General features: G+C 38.8%; 1 protein-coding gene across 1 annotated transcript in view; it reads left to right on the forward strand.

The window, feature by feature from the left end:
- Window positions 1-258: 258 nt before the first annotated feature.
- Window positions 259-23,270, forward strand: part of ACBD3 (acyl-CoA binding domain containing 3) — a 31,191-nt gene continuing 8,179 nt past the window's right edge. Inside the window, exons 1-6 of the mRNA XM_019730907.2 lie at window positions 259-612; window positions 14,117-14,258; window positions 14,892-15,032; window positions 17,574-17,732; window positions 19,367-19,541; window positions 22,914-23,100. Coding sequence (XP_019586466.2) covers window positions 327-612; window positions 14,117-14,258; window positions 14,892-15,032; window positions 17,574-17,732; window positions 19,367-19,541; window positions 22,914-23,100 — 1,090 coding nt within the window. The 5' untranslated portion in view covers window positions 259-326. The remainder of the gene's footprint in view (window positions 613-14,116; window positions 14,259-14,891; window positions 15,033-17,573; window positions 17,733-19,366; window positions 19,542-22,913; window positions 23,101-23,270) is intronic.

Raw genomic sequence — 23,270 nt, forward strand, 5'->3', positions numbered from 1 at the left:
GCAAACCAGCGGGACAGAGCCGAGCGGCGGGGGCGGTGGGGACCGGGCAGGGGGCGTAACACACCCTCCCCACCCGAGGGGATGAGGTGGGAACGGAGGCAGGGCGCTCAGGACCCACGGGAACTGGGGGGAGTGACGGATGGTTGGACAGAGGGCACAACTGCTGGTGTTGAAGGGGCGGGGCACTAGGCCTCAACTCCTTTCTCGGAGCCTTGGAGCCTTCTCAGCACCGGAAGTTCCGGTGTCGATCAGTGGAGGTCAGAGGTCAGCAGGAAGTCGATACGTGGCCGCCGCCTGTCCCCGCTGAGGAGGCACAGCAGCCGGAGATGGCGGCGGTGCTGAACGCGGAGCGACTCGAGGTCTCCGTCGACGGCCTCACGCTAAGCCCGGACTCGGAGGAGCGGCCCGGTGCAGAGGGCGCCCCGCTGTTGCCGCCGCCTCTGCCACCGCCTTCTCCTCCCGGGGCCGGCCGGAGCCCGGGCGCCACCGGCGAGCACCCGGAGCCCGGGGAGGCGACGGCTGGGGGCGCGGCGGAGGAGGCGCGGCGGCTGGAGCAGCACTGGGGCTTCGGCCTGGAGGAGCTGTACGGCCTGGCGCTGCGCTTCTTCAAAGGTGAGCGGGACCGGCCCCGCCCCGCCGCCGCTGCCGGACCCCGGAGCCCGGCCCGGAATGTGGCCCCTAAGGGGACTAACCAGTCTCACCTCACCCACCCGTACTGGGCCGCGGCCGCGGGAGCAGGGCTCCGTCCTTGGGGGTACCCGAAGTTTGTCACTACCCGCTCGGCCACTGGGTCACACCCCTGCGGGGCCTGGAACCTTGGTGTAGCCGTCCGAGTCCCGCCTCCCTGAGGTTACGGGGCATTTTACCTGATTTAGCTTCTCGGGTTTCCACCGGCCGTGGTGGAAGAATGAGTCCTCTCTTTCTTAGCGGATCCCATTCTGGAATTTTTCGACCGTCACGTTTTTTTTCATGTTTTCTGTAGCTTGGCCTATCACACCCCACCGATTTATAACCTTTTCCCGTAGTGGAAGAAATCTTTTCCCAGGTTCCCTACCTACCCTTTCCAGTCATTCTGGGGGACCATAAACTCGAATAGGACCTGATCACCTGGCAGTATTGATGTGGCAGAAGGAAGTAAAGTATTAAGCTAACACATCCCCCTCTGGCTTGTCAAACTCTTAAGAGAAGGGATGCCAGCTATGTTCTAGTAACTTCTAGAAGGTTAAAATTTTACCTTGTAAGCCATGTGCCAAGAGCGAATTCTCAGAGTAAGAGTTAAAAGTACCCTTGTGCTTCTCGCAGAATAAGCTGTTAAAATGTCTCGTCTTAGAGCAAGATTGTGGTGTGTGGGATTTTTTAACTGGGTGGTTGATTCACGTCGTCAAATGGTGGTGATAACAGTCCCATGATACCAGTCAGTGGGAAAGACTGACGAAAAGTCCGTTAGTTTGATACTTAGAGATATTTAGTGCTCGTGAGCCGGATGAGCAAAGAGAGACATCGGCAAATGAAACTTTAAAAATGGTTACTAGGTTCCATATACATTCCAGAACATCATATTTATGACACATTACAGAGGGAGTACCTTTTGGAGTACACATTTTACTAGCTGAAGTTGAGTAGTTCTGTGTACCGTGTTTCCCCCCAAAATAAGACCTAGCCAGGCAATCAGCTCTAATCGTCTTTTGGAGCAAAAATTAATATAAGACCCGGTCTAATATTAATATAACATAACATAACACCAGGTCTTATATTAATTTTTGCTCCAGAAGATGCATTAGAGCTGATTGTCTGGCTAGGTCTTGTTTTCGGGGAAACAGGGTAGTGATACATGCAAAAATTATTTGCTGTTTCTCAAAATAACTTTAATTGTGCAGACTAATGAAAGTTTCTCTTTTATAAAATTTCCAGAACAGTTGATCATTCCACATTCATTATACTTTGTGTTAAAAAGTTTACCCTTGAAATAATCGTCGTTGCACAATGAGTTCAGCCCTCTGTGCACTACCTAGCTTGGGGAATTGGAAATTGCCAATGGGTTTTGGGTCACTTGACCCTTGAATTTAGAGTTTCTTGTGGTGATATCACTTATATAAAAACGTGGTGGTTTCTGTACAATTCATATAACTACATTTTACCTTAAATTTTTATTCTTAGAACTTATTTTTCCAGGGTTCAGTAAAGTTAGAGTATATTGTAGCAGAATAGTGTGTAAGAATAGAAAAGAACCGACTTCTAAGCCTGGCGTTTGTCACGTGACTAACAAAAAATAAATGGTAATTTTACCTTCTGAGCCTGTCTTATTTGAAATTAGTAGTATATGTTCTTTGAAAGATTAAAACATTATGATGTACAGTAAATTTAGCTTTGGGTCAGGAAGCCCTGGATTCTATTGGTAAACTAGACAATGAACTTTCCTCTTCCAGATTCAGTCTTCATATGTATACATACATATTACTATATATATATACTTATATATATGGATTAAATGAGATTTGATGCCTCATATTTAATATTTAGTGGTCTAAACCTAATATTTTGCTGAGTGGCAGGACTCCTAGGGGAACCTGTAGTTTGGGGTCCTAGTTATCAGTCACCTTAGAGGAAAAAAAAGCTGCATTGAAAGGTATGGTTCAGTCAGTTCCTAAATTAAGCTTTCAAAGCATTATCCAAGTACTGAAAAGAAGAAATAGTGTAACAATTAAAAGCTACCTTTCTGCGTGGATCATTGCAGAGTTAGCAATGAAGAGGCTGTTAGTACATGAGATGCCTAATTGGGAGGCGGAGGAAGGAAGGATCTGGAAGCAGTCAGAAGAATTATGGGAGGTGGGATGAGAAATATGTTGCTGCTTTTGTTTTAATGTGTGAATTTTCCAGTGTAATACTTGGCATTTTTATTAGTCTTGTAAGGACTTCTAATTCTAACAGATGACTATTTTGTAGTTCTGTATTCATATCTCACAAGAATTAGACTTAACATCATTACACTTTATTTTCCACTGTGGAATAAATATGAATCTTGAAAGTATGGATATCTTTTTTCCATGGAAAATAACTTGGATGAGAATCAGGAACCCTGTCTTTCATTCTGTCTCTGTCATAGTGGTTACAGGCCAGTGATAGAACCCATCATGTCAACTACCTACCCTCTTAATTTTATGAAAGTAAAAGTAAAATAATAGGTGAAAATACGGACAAATACAAGTTGGCATTTCATCATCTAAACTTTAGACATTGTTGAGTCCGTATGGTGGATAAAATTTTATATTAGATTACCACTATAAATGAATAGTCCATTCCCTTTTGCTACTAAGGAATTTAGAGGCCCAAGGAGGAGTTAAGGACCCAGTGATACTGCAATACACTCTGGAGGATCCAGGGAACAAATGCCATTTCAGAGGGGAAAGGCATGTGTGTCTGGGAAATGGCAAATGTGAAGTAGTTTGATGGAGAAAGCTGGGAAGGTAAGTTGTCAGATCCTTGGAATGATTTGATTGCCATTGTAAAGAGCCTTTTTGTCAGTAGACCAGAACCATTGAAGGTTTTTAAAGGGAGGAGCAAAGTTGCCCAATTCTAGTTTAGCAAGATTAAGCTGGTTTTCTTATCTATATGGGTTATGGACTAAATTGGTTGACTTTATTGTAGCCTTCATACTTTTTGGATAGAATTAACCTGGGGAGTTGTACTTTGGTTTTTAGAGTTCTTAGAGATGAATTTTTCCTTCTCTAACACTTTGTTACCTCATTACCTTAAGCTGGTAGGTGGTTGCATTAATTTAAAATTCCAGAGCAGTAATTGCCACCAGTTATTGAGCAGATGTTCACTAAATGTCAGGTTCTATTTTTGTGTATATTGTATACACACAATTTTGTTTAATCCTCCACAAGCCCTTCCTTTAGTGAGGGTATTATCCCGGTTTCTTAGTTAAGGAACTTGCCCCAGGCCACTCAGTTGTTAACGGTATGAGGCAGGATTCCAGGCAGGATTTGAGGCAAGGTTCGTTCTCAGTCTGATTCCAAAGACAGTTCTCCCACTATAGGAGATGAACAGCAAGTAGGAACCCTGGTTTCTGGTGGTGTTCTGAGGAAAATACTCAAAACTATCCTATTGCCTTATCACATCTTGGAACTTCTCTAATATATTTGCTTACAAATACTAAGGGCTAATGAATGGAATGACTTACATTGTTTTTCTGCACGTGATCACTTTATCCAGTCTCTTCAGATATCTGGAAAAGTAAAGGGTGAGAAAACCATCTCCTCTGAATTCCTCCACAACGTTGCTATCAGGTTTGAAATATTGATTGTAATGTGTGTGTGTGGGGGGTCCCCTCTAAAGGACTGAAATAAATGTGCCCATCAAAAATATTGATATGCTAAATCCCACTCCTAATAGAATAGTAGACCTTTTATGAGGCCTGCATTCAGCTAACCTAATGATTGTTTTTTACTCTTCTGAATTGAAAATGAATGTGTTTTAATTCGTTAGGGATTGAAAAATGGTGATATTCTGTCTTTACTTCATAATACTTTCCCTTATATACTATTTGTTTTGGGGTACGGTTCAAATAGGAAAGATAAATGCTGCTTTCCCTTTATTAAATTGACAAATAATGAGTTGTTCCCTAGCAGCCTCAAAAGGTGGTGATTTTTAAAATGTCATTAGGTACGCATGTTTTAAATATACTTGTTTTGTTTTTAGCTCTTATTGATGCTAAAATTGTACCATCTTTAGCAAGTGGGATTTCAAATTGGCTTCTAAGTTCCTTTGACATGACTAGTTGTCTTCCATAGCTTCCTTGCTATCTGTTATGATGAGATATGCCAGATTCATCTTAGACATATCCTGCCTCAGAAGAATCAGCCATTTCTCCAAGGAGATATGGTTCCTTTTAATGGAAAATGGCATTTGAAGAGCTATAACCTGGGTATTAGGAGTTGGGTGCTCATTGCTGCTGGATTGGTCATTATTTCTAGGCCTTTTCAGTAGACAGATCTGGGAGTGGGGGGCCTGTGAGGGGAGTATTTTTGAGGGTGTGATATGTAAAAGGAAAATGTAGTTGAATTTGGAGGAACTTAAGTGTTGGACTCTTTCTGATTTGAATAGGGAATTGTTCATGCATTTGGGTTGGCATTGCTGTTGCTTACACTCAGTTACATTACTGGTAGCAGGGAAAGGAATCACATGGATGTGCCAGAATGGTTCCATTTCCTTTTGTCTTCTTTAAACATAAGCATCTACAGGAACTTTTGTAAGTGGCTCCATTCATGTTTTAAAATACTGTCCAGGTGTAATTTATTCCTTGGTAACTTACATATAATCAGTATGTGCCTCCTACACTTGTGGTGGCCTTAGATAGTTTTCCAATTTAACTGTTACTGTCAAATATTTATTAAATTTTGAGTTTATTTTTCCTTTCTTTATTGTCTTCACCTTTAGACAGAAGAGTATACTAATATAGGAGGACATGTGGACCTAGGAGACAGTTGTAAGAAACAAAATTAAAGCCACCAACAATAGTAATGCCTCTTAAACATTTGACTTTTTTATTTGCTAGTTCATATTACATTTGAGCTGAACTAAAGTTTTCCTTTGAGGACTGGATTCAAGGATGTGTTTATATGTGTTTTCACATATGTGATTTTTAACATTTGCCTAAGGCCTCCTATTCAGTTACGACACATGCAGAAAATACACAAATCAACAATGAATTTTCACAAAGTGAACACAGACTGATAACCAATACCCAGAAGATGATAATATTTACTTTTATCAGTTAACTAAAATGAGAACTACTCTGGCTCAGTATTTAGGAAGTTGAGCTCTGGAGTCAACACTACCTGGGTATTTTTTCCTAGTTCTGCCACTCAGTTGTTTAAACTCTATGCCTTTCTTTACTGAAAAGGATATAAGAATTATATAAGAATATATAATACATATATATATTATATATATAATATACATATAAGATATAAGAATGATAAGAATTGTATATTATATATATATATATATATATATATATATATATGTAAACTTGTAGCAGAGTACCTTGCAATTGGTATTCTGTGGCTGCTTATGTTGAAGAGGAGAGATTACTGAGAATTTATTATGGAGTATGTTGACTTAATGGGGGATAAGTCAACTTTTATTAAGCACTTTGTACATGCTAGTCAATTTTGAATGCTTTATATTCGTTGACTCAGAAATACTGCATTGTATTATACTTATAAGTAGTATAAGAATTTTATCAGTTTTTTTCTCAGTCCAACATGGGAGAGATGTGGTTTTAATTTTAATATTTCTAAAGCATGGGTTTTATTCAGAGTGTATTCTCTGTGAGGCCACAGTGTGATAGGGCCCTGAAAGAAAGCATTTGATTTTAGGCTGTCACGGTGGAAATACAGTGTCTAGGATGAGGGAAGGGGGATCCCTGATGGTCCCGCTTTCTCTGCATGGATCGCACAAGCCCTGGACACCTCTTTCAGTTTGCAGCAGCATCCTTTAGGGTTACAAACAAAATGGAGCTCTTTCAGGAGAGAGCAACTTGTACAGTGTGGGAATTCAAAGCCCTGCCATCCTTGTCATAAGGGCTGCCGTTTAGCCAGCATCTGCTCTCTGCAGGCACTATGCCACGGCTTTGGAACACATGTCCAACCCTCACAAGAACCCCAGGGACAAGTTAGTATCTCCATTTTGTTGATAACAACACTGAGGCTCCGAAAGGTTAAGTAACCTTCTGTGATATAGTTAGTAGCAGAGCTGGGATTTAAACATAGATTTATAGGAGGTGTACATGAAAAGGCTGGGGTTATTTAGCCTAGAGAATAGAGAACTCGGTAAATATGATGGGTATTTTGTGGCTTTTTTGAGGTCTCATCTGTTAGGTGTGTTTTATTGAATGCTGAGGGCTAGAAATAGATCCTGTAGATAGAAATGAGAGCAATCAACTCAGAATAAAGAACTGAAAACCACAGCTGTCCAAAGATGGACTAGACTGCGTAGGGACAGTGAATTCCCATCACCAGGAAGTGTTCAAGCACAAGTTAGCAATTGCTAGGTGGATATGCTTTAACTCCTTTACCTTAATCTTTCGTGTGTCCACTACAGGTTTTTTTCTTTGTGGTTACCATGAGGCTTATATAAAATATTTTATAGCCATACTAGTTTAAGTTCACAGCTTCTGCAGCATACAGAAACTGTACTTCTCCCTCTCTGCATTTTAGGTTATTGATGTTACAGTTGACATCTTTTTTATGTTGTGTATCCAGTAACATTATTGGAGGCCAAGTAGATATGTAGGGGGGATCTGAGCTTTGGTTGTGTAATTGAGTTACCACTCTTTAATATCCTTTCCAACTCATTGATTTTTATGGCTTTCATTTCATCAAATAAAGGCTAAAAGGGACATTGAAATAATTTGTTACATCTCTCTACCTTTACCACCAGAGAGAAGGGAAAAATATGATTTCTCCATAAACTTACTCTAGAAGTTGAGGTGTGAGACTAATAACCTTGTGAATGAATAATTTCCAGTGGAAGGGACTTAATTTTAATCTTGCAGACCTTTGGGCTTGGTTACTGTGATTATAACACTATTTTCAAATTATTTATGCTGTTTTACTAGAACTGTAAAGTTAAATACTTATGAATTTAACAAGAACATAATCTAGAAGCCATTTCTATCTTTAATTGCTTGGGAAAATGTGTTTTGTTTATGATACCGGTTTTCTATCACTCCTGTAACAAATTACCACAGATATAGTGGCTTAAAACAACACATACTGTTAAGACAGTTCTGGATGCCAGAAGTTCAAAATGGGTCTCACTGGGTTTAAAAAGAAAAGTGTCAGCAGAGCTGTGTTCCTTCTGGAGACTAAGAGAGAATCTGTTGCCTCGCCTAGAAACTTCTAGAGGCCACCTGAATGCTTTGGCTTATGGCCCCTTCTTCCATCTTCAAATCGAGCAACATAACGTCTTCAAATCTCCTCCTGACTCTTCTTTCCCTACTTCCATTTATAAGGGCCATTGTGATTTATTCCAGGATAAGGTCAGCTGCAACTTTAAGGCCCTGTTTCTCATGTAAGGTAACATGTTCATTCATGAGTGCTGAGGATGAGGAGGTAGACATCTTTAGGGGTAGACATATGCCTACCACACATGTCATAGTGTCTTATGAACTATTGAAATTGAGCGTGTGGATTTACTCATTTGATCTTCTTCTCAAAGTGGAAACCAAAGCAATTTAAAAGGTCAAGTTGCACTATAAAATTTATAATTAAAAATAGCCATCCCCTATCTCTCTTTTTCCCCATCTCTAAGACCCTTTCCTCTTGAAACCATTTTCCATTATTTTAACTGTTTGTTCTATATTTGTCTTCATTCACTTCTATGTGTGTGTTTCTCTTCTTCCCTCTTCCCAAACTCCCAATTTTATACTACATTTTGTGATTAAATTAATGCCAGTTGTTTACATTTGTATTACTACTCATTGCTGAGACAGATCAGACTTTGATTATATTTTCATATTTTCATTCTTATGCAAACTCTGGCTTTCACGTAGTTAGAGGCAATTATTATTTGTTTTCTTTGTCCTCAGGTAAACACTTTTTTTTTTTAACTTTTATTTATTTAAGTGTGTTTTTCCAGGACCCATCAGTTCCAAGTCAATCTAGTTGTGGAGGGTACAGCTCACTGGCCGATGTGGGAATCGAACTGGCAACCTTGTTAAGAGCACTGCGCTCTAACCAACTGACCAGCTGCCCCCAATTTCCAAGAGTTTTTATTCTCTGAATGGTCTTTCTGGTACACTGATATTAAATATAAATTCTGGTTTTTGTTTATTTAAAAAATCTCTTTAGACTTTTTTTCCCCCCATGTTTGAAGCTTTCTCGTATGTCTGGTGATCCTTGGGTATTCATTCATTGTTAAAGGGTAAGGCACTGCACAGCTCAGTGAAACCTCGAGTAGAAGGCAGAGGTGTCATATGGAAATCCTCAAACGTTAGTATCTTTCATGTTAGTATGTGTAGGTCTTTTCTTTTGGGTGAGTTTTTCAGGAAAATACTCCTGTCTCCTGCCTGGGATGTATGAACCTAGTTGCCAGCATTCAGGAATTAGACAGGAGAAGGAAGGGTGGGTGGAAGTTGTTCACCGTTTACTAGGGAAGTTTTCCTTTCATTTCTGTTTTGACTCCTGTGGTTCCCTCCCAGCCTGCTGTCCTCCCACCTGGAGCTCCTGTAATTCCTGTTCTCAAGAATGCATCCAGACCTCTGCTAAAGTAGGGGCCAGGTAGCCATCTGCCTGCTGAGGGTTGCCAGATGCAGTGAGAGAGAAATTTTGAACCAAAGCCCCTGTTTTTATCTAGACTCCAGCTTTTAAAGAGCCTAGAGCCTTCAATTCTGGAACCTTTCCAGGCTTCTCTAAATTGGCTTCCTTATTCCTTTTAGTGGGGTTTCATTGAGGATCAGAGGTAATTGTGTGTGTTCAATGCACCATGTTTAACTGGAAATATATATATATATATATATATATATTGGAATTATATATATACTGGAATTATATATATACGAGTATGTGTGTGTATATATGTTTTCTATCCTTTTAATTATATTTGAATTTTTAAAAATAATAATGGAACTGATTTGGCTTTTGAATTTACTTCTAGTCCAGGGTCAGCAAAGTTTTCCTGTAAAGGGCCAGATAGTAAATAATTTAGGCCTTTTATTTTAATTATTTAAATATTTTTAAGGTCACATGTGGTCTTTGTATTATTTGTTTTTGTTTGTTTTTGCTTTTTGTTATTGTACAATCCTTAAAAAAAAAAAAAAAAGCCATTCTTAGGTCACAGGCCTTAAAAAAGAAAAGAAAAAAACAGCTGTGGGCCGAGCTGGTCCAGTTTGCCAATCCCTGCTTTAATCTGTCCCCTTTAGGTAAAATAGGTTTTTAACCTGACTTTTATTGGTCTTCCATTTTATAGGAAATGAACTTTTTAAAGAATAATTGTTGCTGGACAAGTGCCAACAAGTAATCCCTTTCAGTCCTTTGGTTGACAATGACTAGCTTTGTAGTCATTTCTCCAGGTACCTAGAGGCAGTCATTTTCTACTTCTCATTGATGTGTTTTTTTACACTCTTGCACCTGAAAAACATCTCTGCATCTTCTTTCCAAGCCTAATTTATGTTTGTCTTTTTGATGGCTATAGAGGAGGATTCTAAAATTGATTGAATCATTACCTTTGTAATTACCTCTGAGTGTAGGAGTCTAGGCTAATGCCAGCGTTCCTGTTTATCAGGACCGAAAGCAAACTTTTCTTTAGGAACATGGTCTTGGCTAAAGAGTTTTGCATTTTAGCAAGGCTTTTTCTTGTGTTTATGCAGTTAATAGTAGTTACACCTTTTTCCTTACTATGTTTAGAGCCTATGGAACCAGAAATAATTTAGAATAAAATTATTCTCATCTAACTCAAACAACTAAACAAACCTTTGTGATGTGTGAACCAGAGCCATCTGAAGAGTAAAAGAGAAGTAACTGTTTTTGTAATGTTGTAGTAGTCTGCCTAACAATGCAGATTGTGTAGAGTTTTCATTTTCTGTGTTTTCTTTGAAATTTAGAACGTCCATTCACTGTGGGCTGTCCTATACCAGAGGTGGTTGGGATTCTAAGCACATCCTCCTGGGTTTTGTATATTCCTCAGGCGGGAATCATTGACCTGTTAACCTGTCCCAAAGGCTGAAAGATAAGTTGCCTTGGCTTTTAAAAAATGTAAAAGAAAAAGTGTATGTGTGTTTGATGTAAAAGTACATGTGCATATTGAAGAAAATTTGGGAAATCAAAAATGAAGAAAAAATTCATCAGTAATCCAGTCTTTCAGAAGTAATGACTAGTATTAACAGTTTGGTATGCTTCTTTTTCTTTGATTTTTTTTTTTTTTTTTTTGAGACAAATTTGGTCCCCAACTAGAATAATGATGAATTTGAAGATTCAGTAATAGGACTTAAAGGAAGGATTATACAGCAAGTCCTGTACCTGCTGTAAAAGATTCTGTGGAAATGCCAATAAAATTCACAAGAACAGATGTACTGTTTTGTTCATTCTCACCGAAATTGACTCGCAAAGTCAGTTATCTTCTTCAGTGAGATTTGTTGAACGTGGTTTTGGTTATGAGTGCCTGTGAACAAAGTATGGAGCTAAGCACGGGTTCAAGGTGGTGAACAGATTTCTTTGACTACTTTACCAGAACTAACACTTAAAAACATATTTCTCTTTTGAAAAATCCTTTATGGATTGGCAGTATATTCTTAATTCTGTCAAGCGAGAGGTTCCAATTTTTTCTGCAGCTCAGTCTAACTGACTGCCTCACGTAGTTGTCATTTTAATAGCTGTAGAATCTGTTCAGTGGATTACTGTAATATAAGCATTGCGTTATTGTTGAATAGTTAGATTAGTTTTTTAATTTTAAATAATACAGAAGTGAACAGGGGTAACCCCGTTTTTCTTGCTCAGCTAATTTTCAAGCTTGCATGTCAGAGATTCATTGGGAAGAGAATGAAATAAAGAGCAATTCTTTTAGACTTGTTGATTGAAAGATAATATCAAGGTGTATTTTGTTTTTGTAAACTCGAATCCATTTTGATTTATTTTGATTACATGCTATATTGGAATTTAATGCAACCACCGGCCCAACCTAAGGAGTTGGAACAAGTCTACTTTATTACCTTATTGACGTAGTTTTATTTTTTCTACTAGGCCAGAAGTAAACTCTAAAATAATCTTTATCTCAGTATAATTTTATTTGTTTGCAATATATATATATTAAATATGCACCTGGACACAATTATTTGCTGTATTATATTTGCCAAGTTACAAATTTTTAACTGAACTCAATAGTTTGTGAGCTGCATGAGGGCAGTGAATCCCTCGTGTCTAGCACAATGATTTGCTCATGGGGGATCAGTAAATATTAAGTTCAGTGAATGAGTATAAAAAAGATGTTATGTAATGTCCGTCATTGATTGAAATAGCATTCTAGGGTTAGTTTTTTGGACTGGGAATTGCCTTTTAGTTGGTAATTATAGGACTATGATAATCCTGTTCTAAAAGCTTTAGAGGAAGTTCCTGTTCTACCTGCTAGTAATAGTCTGGGGATATTGTTTGCTCAGTAGCCAAGACATATGGCAGGTCCACAGGTTACGGAGTTGTTTCAGTTTTTATTAAGTAAGTTCAGTGCTCCAGTTTTGTCTTTTTTTAATATTTATTTTTTCCAAGTATTGCATGAGTTTGTTCTTGATTAAAAATTCAGATGTATAGAAGTATTTGTAAATGGGAAACTCCTCTTCAATCCCCACTCACTAGTTTTGCCAGTCACTTCTCCAGAGGCAGAACCTCTGACCAGTTCAGTTTGTTCTTCCACACATTTTCCTTTGAAATACTGACATATTGCAAGTAAGGTTTAAATTGCTCTTTGATCACCACTCCTAATCCTAGCTTCCTGCCATTTTTTCATTCTCATTTATTCAGTGTGACTCTTTTTAGATCATTTTCTTTGTATTTACATTCATATAAATGGACTTGTAGACTATATATGTGGGTGTGTTTATATGCTGTGTTTCAACTGCCAGTTATAACTGTAAAATACCATAGATTACAAAAATCTAATCTGCTTTTAAAGATGTTAAAGTGGGTGGTGGGGAGGGTTCTTAAAATTGATGAAATATATTTTGTATCATTTTATGCAGCTTGCTTTTTTCACTTAACGATATTTCCTAAACTTACTTCATTTATACCACAGTTTGAATATTTAGCCACTCCCTTATTGAGGAACTTTTAAGTTGTTTATGGGAACAAGAAAGTGATGCTACCGTGAATATACCTTTGTCCGCCTCCTTCTATGTATGTGGGGTGTTCAGCAAGGGTAGATAATGAGAATTGGGATTACTGGATCATAGGGCATGCACATTTATAATTTTGAAATATGTTGCCAAATTGCCCTCCAAGATACAAGATAACTGTAATGGTTTATGCTTTCAACATTAGTATATGAGAGTGGGTGTTTCGGGTAACTCTTAATATTATTTAACTTTTTTTTGACCCCTCTGACAGCAGAGGGGGTCTTGGTATTTAATGGTTCAATTTCCATTTCCTTGACTAGTGAGGTTGAATGTTTTGGGTGCTTATTGGCAACTTCTGTGTTTTTTTTCTCCTCTGCATTTCCTGTGTATAACCTTTAACCCATATTCTGTTATCAGTGATTTTATTTTGGTGGCCACTATGTGCATGCATAAAATTTGCAGGCAATATATACTTGATACTTCCTTCCACCACCACCCCCGAAATTTGGTAGTCTCATTATCATTGGAATCAACTAGTAATTAATGCTTCCATTTATCAAAGAAGCGAAACTATTCTCAGGATTTTCCATTTTATCAGCACACAAATTCATACTACATTTGAATGTTGCTGGTAGTTAAGTCTTTACAGGTCAAACTGGCTTTACTCTTAATTGCATTGGAAACCTGCAGGCGCCAACCATAAGCATCTAACTGTTACTAATAATGTCCTATTACCTTTAAAGTAGCAGTGGACTCCTTACTTTACTGATGAATGGAAAGGTTCAGTGGTTGTACATCTAGGAAGTGTCTGGGATGAAATTTAGACCTAGGTCAGCTGATTCCAGAGTCCCTTCTACCACATCAGACTGCCGCAGTGGGATGGATACATTTTGAATCTAGCCTGTATATTTAGCATATTAAAAGTGATTGATATAAGATTATTTTTTTAAAGTTTTTTTAAATGATTGAACATTTTTAATATGTCTAAAAGATATCAGTGGTACATTTGTATATGTATGCCTGACTGTAGCTTGACAGATTGGTTTCTCTGTAGTAGTTTTAATGTATTGGTACTTAGCTTCATCTAAAAAAAAAATAATTCAGCACAAAAGGTTTCTGTCTTGGCTCTATTAAAATTTAGTGTTTCCAAAAAAAAGTCTCACTGTAATGTGTTTATATGTGTCACAGGCAGTTTGTGACATACCTTATGGAAAACAGTCAGTATACAGTGCTGAAAATTATGTATTTTGCCAGTGCTAATTGTTTTCTGTGTGTTTCCTTTCCTGATAGAAAAAGGTGGCAAAGCGTTTCATCCAACTTACGAAGAAAAACTGAAGCTTGTGGCACTGCATAAGCAGGTTCTTATGGGTCCATATAATCCAGACACTTGTCCTGAGGTTGGATTCTTTGATGTGTTGGGGAATGACAGGAGGTAATAGTGTTTTGTTGTATAATGAATTTAATGAGAATAATGTTGAAAAGGGTGAAGGTAGTTGGTTAAGATGTAAATAGCTGGTTCATTAGCTTAGAGTAAACTGAAACAAAGATTTTTGCTTGCAGCTTCTGGCGTCTTCAGATGTTTATCTGTTTTGGGCTTGGAGATGTTTATGGCTAACAATTGTGGAAGAAGCTTACTCTTCTGATTATGAACATAAGACAAGTACAGCTTCATTTGATTCTTCCTACAGCCATTAAAAGTATAGCCATTTAAAATACATAGTAATCGAGTCCCTTATTGGGACATATAGAGAGTTTGACAGAAAAGAATATATTGAATATTTTATTCAGTTAGGCTAAAATATACGTGAAACAAAACTTTGATACCCTTTTGCTAGTATGGAAATTATTAGCCATGCAGTTAAATTGTAGTTTATGAAGTAAGTTTGAATTGTATGTGGCACATCTAATTTAGTAAATCAGTACATACTTGTTGAAACTTGAAGTGTGAGCCTTTTGTTTGTAGTAGAATCATTCTTCATTTTAGTTATGATTGAGAATTGATATTTAGGTCTAAATTAAATTCTCATTAAGAAGAGGAGGTAACTTTTCTTGTTATTCCTTACAGGAGAGAATGGGCAGCCCTGGGAAACATGTCTAAAGAGGATGCGATGGTGGAGTTTGTCAAGCTCCTAAATAGGTGTTGCCACCTTTTTTCAACATATGTTGCATCCCACAAAATAGAGAAGGAAGAGCAAGAAAAAAAAAGGTGAAGTTTGAGGGCACAGAATACTTTATGCTTGTACAACCCAATATACTGATGTTTTTGCTTTGTGGAGTGTTCTAGATCAGGTGTCTAACTCCTCTTGGGTTTCCACTTCTTATGGTAATTGCTCAAACTTCCTGATGTGAACAGGTATTTGTATTATGAGTCTTGCGGGAGGGGCCTTGCTGCTTCCGTCTGGCTGTACCTTTAAGAGGAACCACCCATCTGTCACGGCAGCATTCCTTTTGTGTTATTACAGTAAATTTTTGAGCAAGCACAATAAACTGAACCACCCGTCCTTCCTTACCCTCTGATCTGACACACCCTTTGTGGCGGTCTCCCTTGAATTTCTAGGATATTCACATTCCGTATCCTGGTCATCAGCTGTGCTACATGCTAAGCCTTCTGTAGACGCTCCACGTTGGCTCTGGCTTCCAGATGGCTTACTCATTATTTCCAGGGGCTGGAGGGGAGCTGCTGAAAGTGCTGTTTATATTTATGGGAGTCACTGTCATGATTGTGAATGCAACAGAAGTATGGTTAGCACCTTATTTATCTAGAGGTTATATTTTCAATAACTTTGACTAAATTTTCAACATAATGAAAATGATGCTGTAAAACCAATTTTTCCTCAGGTGATATTATTCTTTGGAAACAATTGGTTTTCTGGTTTCTCGCCTTAACCTGAATTGGAAATAATAGATGAGAAAAGAAAATAGCCTGACAGTGAGGTGGAAGCCAGAAACCACGAAAAATAGACACAAGAATTATGAAAGTATGCCAGTCAGGGCCATTTCATATGAAGGTGAACTTCTCCATCACGATATTTTGACATACAATTTTTATAATTGTAGTTATAACTCCTGAGTCATCAAAAGACAGAGCACTAGATATTTATTCCTGTTTAAGACGAGAGGAAGTAGTTTAATATATTTTTTAAAATTGTTTTATCCAAAGGAAAAGTTTTGATTCATGTAAGAATGAAATGAGGTTTCTTTACTGGAAAATTCCGTCCATTGTCTAGTGCTGTTGGGTCAACAAGGTATAGCTATAATGTCTTTGGAGTATGTATTTGCTTTTTAAGTTCTTTTTTAACATATTGAATATTTAAGTTACTAGTCAACATAAAAAAGCTGCATTTTAAAAATATACTTTTGTCATGAGATGAAGGCCATATAGAATTCTTTTAAAGCATCTTTAAAAGCTAGACTTCCTCTACCTAAAGCTTAATCTCTTGTCTGGCTTGTGGAACATCTTGCCCGTGTACCAGCTGTGACACATTAAAAGTAGGTCATGTTATTACTATATTTTGAGCCTAGGCTGTGGCTCAGGTGTGTTGTTAATATTTACAGGAGTCTGGGGGGGAAAAGTGGGGTATCGCAGACAGTTCTCCTAGTAGGACCAAGAAATAGAGTCTTCTCCGAGAATCCTCAGAAATCTTTCCTTTCATCCCGCCTTCAGCCTCCCTGTATCCCACGTCACTTGTAGGCCAGTGGCATCCATTCCTAGTGCAGCGGAGTCTGTTTTCCCTCGGGAAAGGGGCTGGGGGCGGGGCGGGGTGGAGCAGGATAAGGACTGTACCTACATTTCCAACTGTTCTTTGCTTTTTTTTTAAACTAAAAACTTTAAACTTATTTTTAATTTAGAACTAATACACAAATGTATACAATATAAATGGTTTTCATATATGAAGCACAAACTGAAAACCTTCCTGGTGGGAACCTTACCTTTAATCCTACTCTTCTCTCCGTAGATAATTGACACATTGAATGTCTTATCTTTCTAGACCTTTTTCTATGTATTTACCTGCCTTTTTATTAAACAAACAATATTAAGCGTCTTTACATATTAGGCCATTGATTCTAGCCTTTTTTTATGGCCACCTGGCATTTCTGGGTGACTGTTCATTTCTCCTCTCATGTGTTGCATGCTCTTCTTTCCAGCCCTGTGCTAAGGCCTAAGGAATGGAGTGGTGGAGATAGGCCTTCTGTGCCCTTATGCAGCATGTACTTCAGTGAGTAAGGCAGCTGCATTGCTTTCGCACAAATTTAATTGCAGTTACAGCAAGTAGTGTGAAGGAAAAGCTTGTGGTGCTGTGAGCTTATATTAGAGGGGAACCTTAGGGTATGAATATAGCATGATTTACGTAGTGTCTTACAGATGGACACTTTTTTCTATTGCTGTGCAGCAGAATTCTTGCTGTGATCTTGTCTATTGTACAGTTGACTCCATATTATAAGTGTATGCATTTCAAATTTTAATATCACACTGTTCTCTGGAAAGGTGTCAATTTCATGAAATAGTCTTAAGTTATTTATTTATTTTAAGTGTGTTTTTCCAGGACCCATCAGCTCCAAGTTAAGTAGTTGTTCCAATCTAGTTGTGGAAGGTGCAGCTCACAGTGGCCCATGTGGGGATGGAACCGGCAACCTTGTTGTTAAGAGCACCGCGCTGCAACCAACTGAGCTAACCGGCCGCCCCTTAAGTTCTTTGTAAACAGGATTCTTTGTATAGGGTTCATTCTCTCTGTCCTTTACCTTGTAGGAAGGAGGAGGAGGAGCGAAGGCGGCGTGAAGAGGAAGAAAGAGAACGTCTGCAAAAGGAGGAGGAGAAACGTAGGAAAGAAGAAGAAGAAAGGCTTAGACGGGAGGAAGAAGAGAGGAGGCGACTAGAAGAAGAGAGGCTTCGGTTGGAGCAGCAGAAGTAAGCCTGTGCTTATGTTTGAGAAGGAGAACTGCCTGCCACACTGCTGTGACGTGCCTACTGTCGTGTAGGCACAGTCATTCTGTTTGTGTGACTGGCAGCTGGATCAGCATAGGTACCTGCCGTTTGTACCAGTGTCGCCAAGGAGCGCCTCATCTTAAGCATCATTTGGTTGCAAAAAGGAATGAATGTACTGGAAGGCTTTGGGGTTGGCTCCCAGGACCCAGGGGCCAGGACAGGAGCTGAGGCTGCTCGCTTGCTCCCTGACTCGGAGTCCATATGATCTTGTTTTTGCTTCTCTCAGGTTCTATCTCTGTTTCAGTCTTCCTGTTCTGTGCAAATTGTCACTCTCTGCTTTGGCATAAGCAAGGCTATCCCAGCTTGGATTTAGGTGGCTTTGTTTTAATGCATCTGAAAAGAGACCGGAATCTGAGAGATCCCGTTTCAAATTCCCAGGACAGGGAATCTAGTTGGTCCAGCCTGTGTCAGGTGGCCTCTAGTATAGGACTTGGGAGGAAGAGCTGTGAGAGCAACTGGCTCAGAAGAGACTGGTTTTTGAAGAGGGAGCTGTGGGTCCAAGGAGGAAGAGACTAACATCCATAAAACACTGGGGGTGGCACATAGACTAAACCAGGAAACATGAGAATCCATTGATTTCTCTTCATTAGTTCTGAGTCGATCCTCAGAAAGGCTTCAGACTGACCCAGGGCCTCATTCTACTTTGGAGAGAGGCTGTGAATATTACTCTTGGTGGGAGGGTGGGGTGTGGACCCAGTGTCATGTTCTGTTCAGGAATTTGTGAGACTTTGCTTTGTTATTTATCTATTAATAGATGGCTTTAAAGTCTTTGTTAAGTTGATCACAAAGCTTGAGAAACATGTGGTTCCTCTGTGACAAAAAGGAGAATTGTAATAGTTTACAGAAATTAGTTTCTGTAAACCAGGGGTACCCAGATATTATTTTCAATGTTCCTCTTTAAGGCAGGCTTTAAATTAAATGCTAAGGACCCTTGCATTTTCACTGGATTTATTTATACTCACCAGGGCCACCCGTACCATCTCTTTGCTGTCTTCTGTCTCTTACTGCTTTCCATGTATTTAGGTAGAGAAGCCATGGCCAGCAGTTAAATAGCTCATTTCTGCCCTAGAGGATAGCCCGTCCTCTTACAGCATCATGGTTAAGAGTATAGGCTGAAGCCAAACTGCCTCCACTTGAACCCTGGCTCCAGCATCTATTAGCGGTGTAATCTCGCCTTTTCCTCCCTTTTGAAGCCCTGCCTCTGAGGATGGTTGTAAGAACTCAGTGGGTCAGTATGTGGCAGTGCCTTGAACACTGCCTGGCACATAGGAAGGGCACAATAAATGGGAGCAAATATGATGGTGATGATGATGATGATGATGACGGTATGTTTATTGTTCTCTCTCTCCATCCCAAATTTTCCTTGAAAACTCTTAAGTAAAAAATTAGAAGCCAAATCTTTCTTCTGGGCCTGGGACACATGCCGATTGGTGTATATTACTTAGCTTAGTCACTTTCAAGAGTTATAAATTATAAAAATAAATAACAAGAACATTTTATTTTGTCATGAACAGTCTCCTGTAGTTAGACTAGTATATCTTTTTTAATGTTTTTAGGCAGCAGATAATGGCAGCGTTAAACTCGCAGACTGCCGTGCAGTTCCAGCAGTACGCAGCCCAGCAGTATCCAGGGAACTACGAACAGCAGCAGATTCTCATCCGCCAGTTGCAGGAGCAACACTATCAGCAGTATATGCAGCAGTTGTACCAAGTCCAGCTTGCACAGCAACAGGTACGACGGACGACCCCAGCACGCAGCCTCAGAGAGGGGTTTTAGTTTCATTGGAACCCAAGTTCTTTTTTATCAGTTGCTAATAAATTTTGCATTAGTTGGCCTGTCAGGTATAAAGTAACTCTTAGGTGACCTTTATTAAGGGAGACTTGAGTGTTGCACTGGCAATTATGAAAGAAAATATATGATACTGAAGCAACAAATGATGTGGCCACCATTATATTCTTCTAGGGGTATTTGGGACTTGTATGGACTGAGTGTCATTCCAGTGAGTCTGAAGTAGATTCCGTTAGTGGTCCTGGAACCATGAGGACCTGGGTGGCTAGCATTACTTCAGGGACTTCCCTCAGACAGTGCACTGTAATAGGCCTGGCATCTTCCAGTGGGAGAGGACCCTGTGCCCTAAGGCTGTCGGCTGGTTCTTTCTGCAGAGCTGGGTGGGTCCGTTGTGACTTCCGCCTTCCGTACAGTAACTAGACAGTGCTTCCCTGCAGAACATTGGTCATCCTCCAACGCCCTACCTGCAAAGAGTTTGCTTCCACGTGAGGAGGTGGTTTAGGGGAAAGAACATGGGGCGGGGGGTCAGATAACTGTTGGATTCTGTCCTGCCTTTGTCGTTATCTTGTTTGATCTCAGACAAGTTACCTGCTGTTCTGATTTTTCTGCCTTTTCTCCCAGTCAGTAAGAATGGGATAGGAAATCCTGGTACCTATCCTGTTAACGATCAGAGGAATAAAATGAGAAAATAGTTACTCTGTGAAATTGTTTTGTACATATGGAAGGTAACTGATTTTACATTCATTTTTTCACATCTTGCAGAGGCATAAAATGCCTCTTTAAACTTAATTTAGCTAAGTTTTATTTATTTAGTTAAGTTTCACTTATAAAGCAGTTACCACTTGTCAAAAAATCTGAGTGAAGAAAAGTGTTACCTTACAGTTGCTCAACATTTCTTGGTTAGATGAAGTCATCTTTGTTATTCTGCCAAGCTCTTTAAATTCCTTGAAAATTAATATTCTTACCTAAACTCCCTTTCCCCCAGAGTCTTTAGTATTGTGAGCAGTTACAAAGCACTGCAGGTCTTGTGTGATCCATGAGAAAAGGAAAGGGATGTCAGACTAGTTCAGTCAGGGTAGCAAGTGGGATTTTTGAGGCATTTCTTTTCTGTCCTCTGAAGCCTGTTTCTACATTAACGTATCCTTTCCTGCTTTGATGGATACTGGAATAATTTCTTAATAAGCTAGCTCCCACACAGTGTCCTGTTTATAGGTTGCTCTCACTTAATGGGTACAAAGTTGGTCAAGTAGAACAAAACCAAGACTCTTTGAAACAACTAGAAAGCCATAAATTCGATTATAATGCTCAACTCACTTTATTCAATTGATTGGTTGACTCTGGGAAGAGAGAAGGAAAGGGACTGGGGAAGGAACAAAGGGAACATCAGCCTCATAAAGTATTAATTTTTGTATAAACACTGAGCAAAATGACAAAGTGCAAACATTTTGTTAATTTGGGGGTGTAGTTATATAGGTGTTTGTTACATTGTTCCTATAACTTTCTGTGCTTTTAAAAGCTCCCCAAAGTACAGAAGAGAGATTATGTGTATAAGTAATTATAATCCATTACATACAATTGATGTCTATTCATGGACAGTGGGGTCCCGGGGAGAGGAGTTTCTACTAGAGTTTCAAGAATTCTTACTGGACAGGAACTGTTTGAGCTGGACCAGTTTGTCATCAACAGAATACTGGTTTTGCTTTCCTGTCATGCAGTGAAGTTCTGAGTGTGGTGCTGACTTGTTTGGGTTATATGCACTTTTTCTGGAAGCTGGTACTCTGTCTAGAAAACTAACATGGAAATTACTGGGAGTCTAGGCCTTGGAAGCAGGTAGTTTAGAATCTTAACTGTGTTACTAGCCTGTGCCAGCAGTAGAGAGGAGTGTTGCTGTTTAAGTAGTTGGTTTATAAGTGACAAGTGAAATGTGTATGCAGATATGCCAAAATATGTCATTTTCCCTAAATAATGAGATTGTAAGGGTTTTTCTCCCTATATTTTCTTTTTTTGCCTTCTTTTTGAAAAGATACTTAAATGCCCACTCATCAGCAGTAGAATGCATAAATAAATTTTGCATTTTCACAGTGAAATATCCTATAACAATGCAAACAAAGTACAATTGCGTGTGACCTAATGAATGAATGTCACAAAAATAATGTTGGGTGAAAAAACAGCATATATTATATAATTCCATTTATATGTTGAAAAACAGCAAAGAAATCTGTAGCGTTATGAGTCAGAACGGTTGTTACCATTTCGGGGGGCGGCTCTGGCAAGGGCACCGGGGACAGCTCTGGGATGAGATAATGTCTCGATCCAGGTGTTCTCATGGGTGTATGTTTGATTTATGAAAAATGATGAAGCTGTGCATCTATGATTTGTATATTTTTCTATATGTATGTCATAATTCAATTTAAAGTTCCCCCAAAAGTTACTGAAGATCAAGATTACTTAGGTATTTCTAGTAGTATTAGTATCTATCCATCTTGATATAAGAGAGGAATGTCCCAAAATAATTGTCCTTTGGGTTTAAGATGTTTTTACTTCCATTTTGACTCAGAGGACATTTTGATTTCATGTTTATGAATATACATATTTTAATCATAATTATGTAAACAGTGACAAGTTTTCATTGAGAAAGTATTTTGACCTTAAGCCAATTTGACTCTTAGGTCAATATTTTCTACAGCATGATTAACCGTTTTCAATTTAATTGTGATAAAAATTTTTCTGTATTTAGTTTACAAGGAAGATTTAATTCATTGATTATTTTTGTCCATATTAGAATAATTGTCCATATTTGATTTGTTGGTTACTATGGGGGCCAATATCACATTTTACCAATTATAGCTTTTGCCTTTGTGAATTTTTTTCTGTGACCATTTATTTCTACCAAGTTTCATTTTCCTGATTCAAATTTTATGTCTCTGAATTTTATCATTTTCTTGTATCAATTTTAAGAACAAATGTTACTATGTTCAATTTTTGCCCTTAATAATTTTATTTTGTGTTGATTGTTTCTACCTACTTTAACTTTGCCTGGTTAGTTTTTCTGGTGATCCTCAGGTAACAAAAAAGGTGATCCTCAGTTACAGTTTCTCATCCATGTTGATTTGTTATTACTTTTAGCTGTTGGTTTGATATTTTGCTGTTAATATTTATTGTAGATAGGACAAAAACTGATAAAGTTTATTAGTGATTTCTTCGAGCAGAGTGCTTTGTCAGGGCAAAAACATGGGGTCAGACTGCGTTCCACGGCAAGTGTCTTATTTGTTAGCCTCCCTGGTCAGTGTATCTTCACTTTTTCTCAACTTGTAGGCAGCATTACAGAAACAACAGGAAGTAGCAGTAGCTGGGGCTTCTCTGCCTGCATCATCAAAAGTTAACGCAACTGTACCGAATGATACGATGTCAGTGAATGGACAGGCCAAAACCCACACTGACAACTCTGAAAAAGAACATGAACCAGAAGCTGCAGAAGAAGCACTAGAGAATGGACCAAAAGGTATGGGTTGCCATATGTGTTCATCCACCCAGATGTCATAATTCAGACTTCATGAAAAGCAAAACTCAGGAAGTCAGGTTAACTAGCTTTTGAGAGCAATTACATACTTGAGAGAGTTGGATGCATTTTTCCATCGTTTTTAGTCTGAACCTGATGTTTCTGGTGACCTT

Source organism: Rhinolophus sinicus, linkage group LG12 (assembly GCF_036562045.2).
Source record: "Rhinolophus sinicus isolate RSC01 linkage group LG12, ASM3656204v1, whole genome shotgun sequence".
NCBI classification, from domain to species: domain Eukaryota; kingdom Metazoa; phylum Chordata; class Mammalia; order Chiroptera; family Rhinolophidae; genus Rhinolophus; species Rhinolophus sinicus.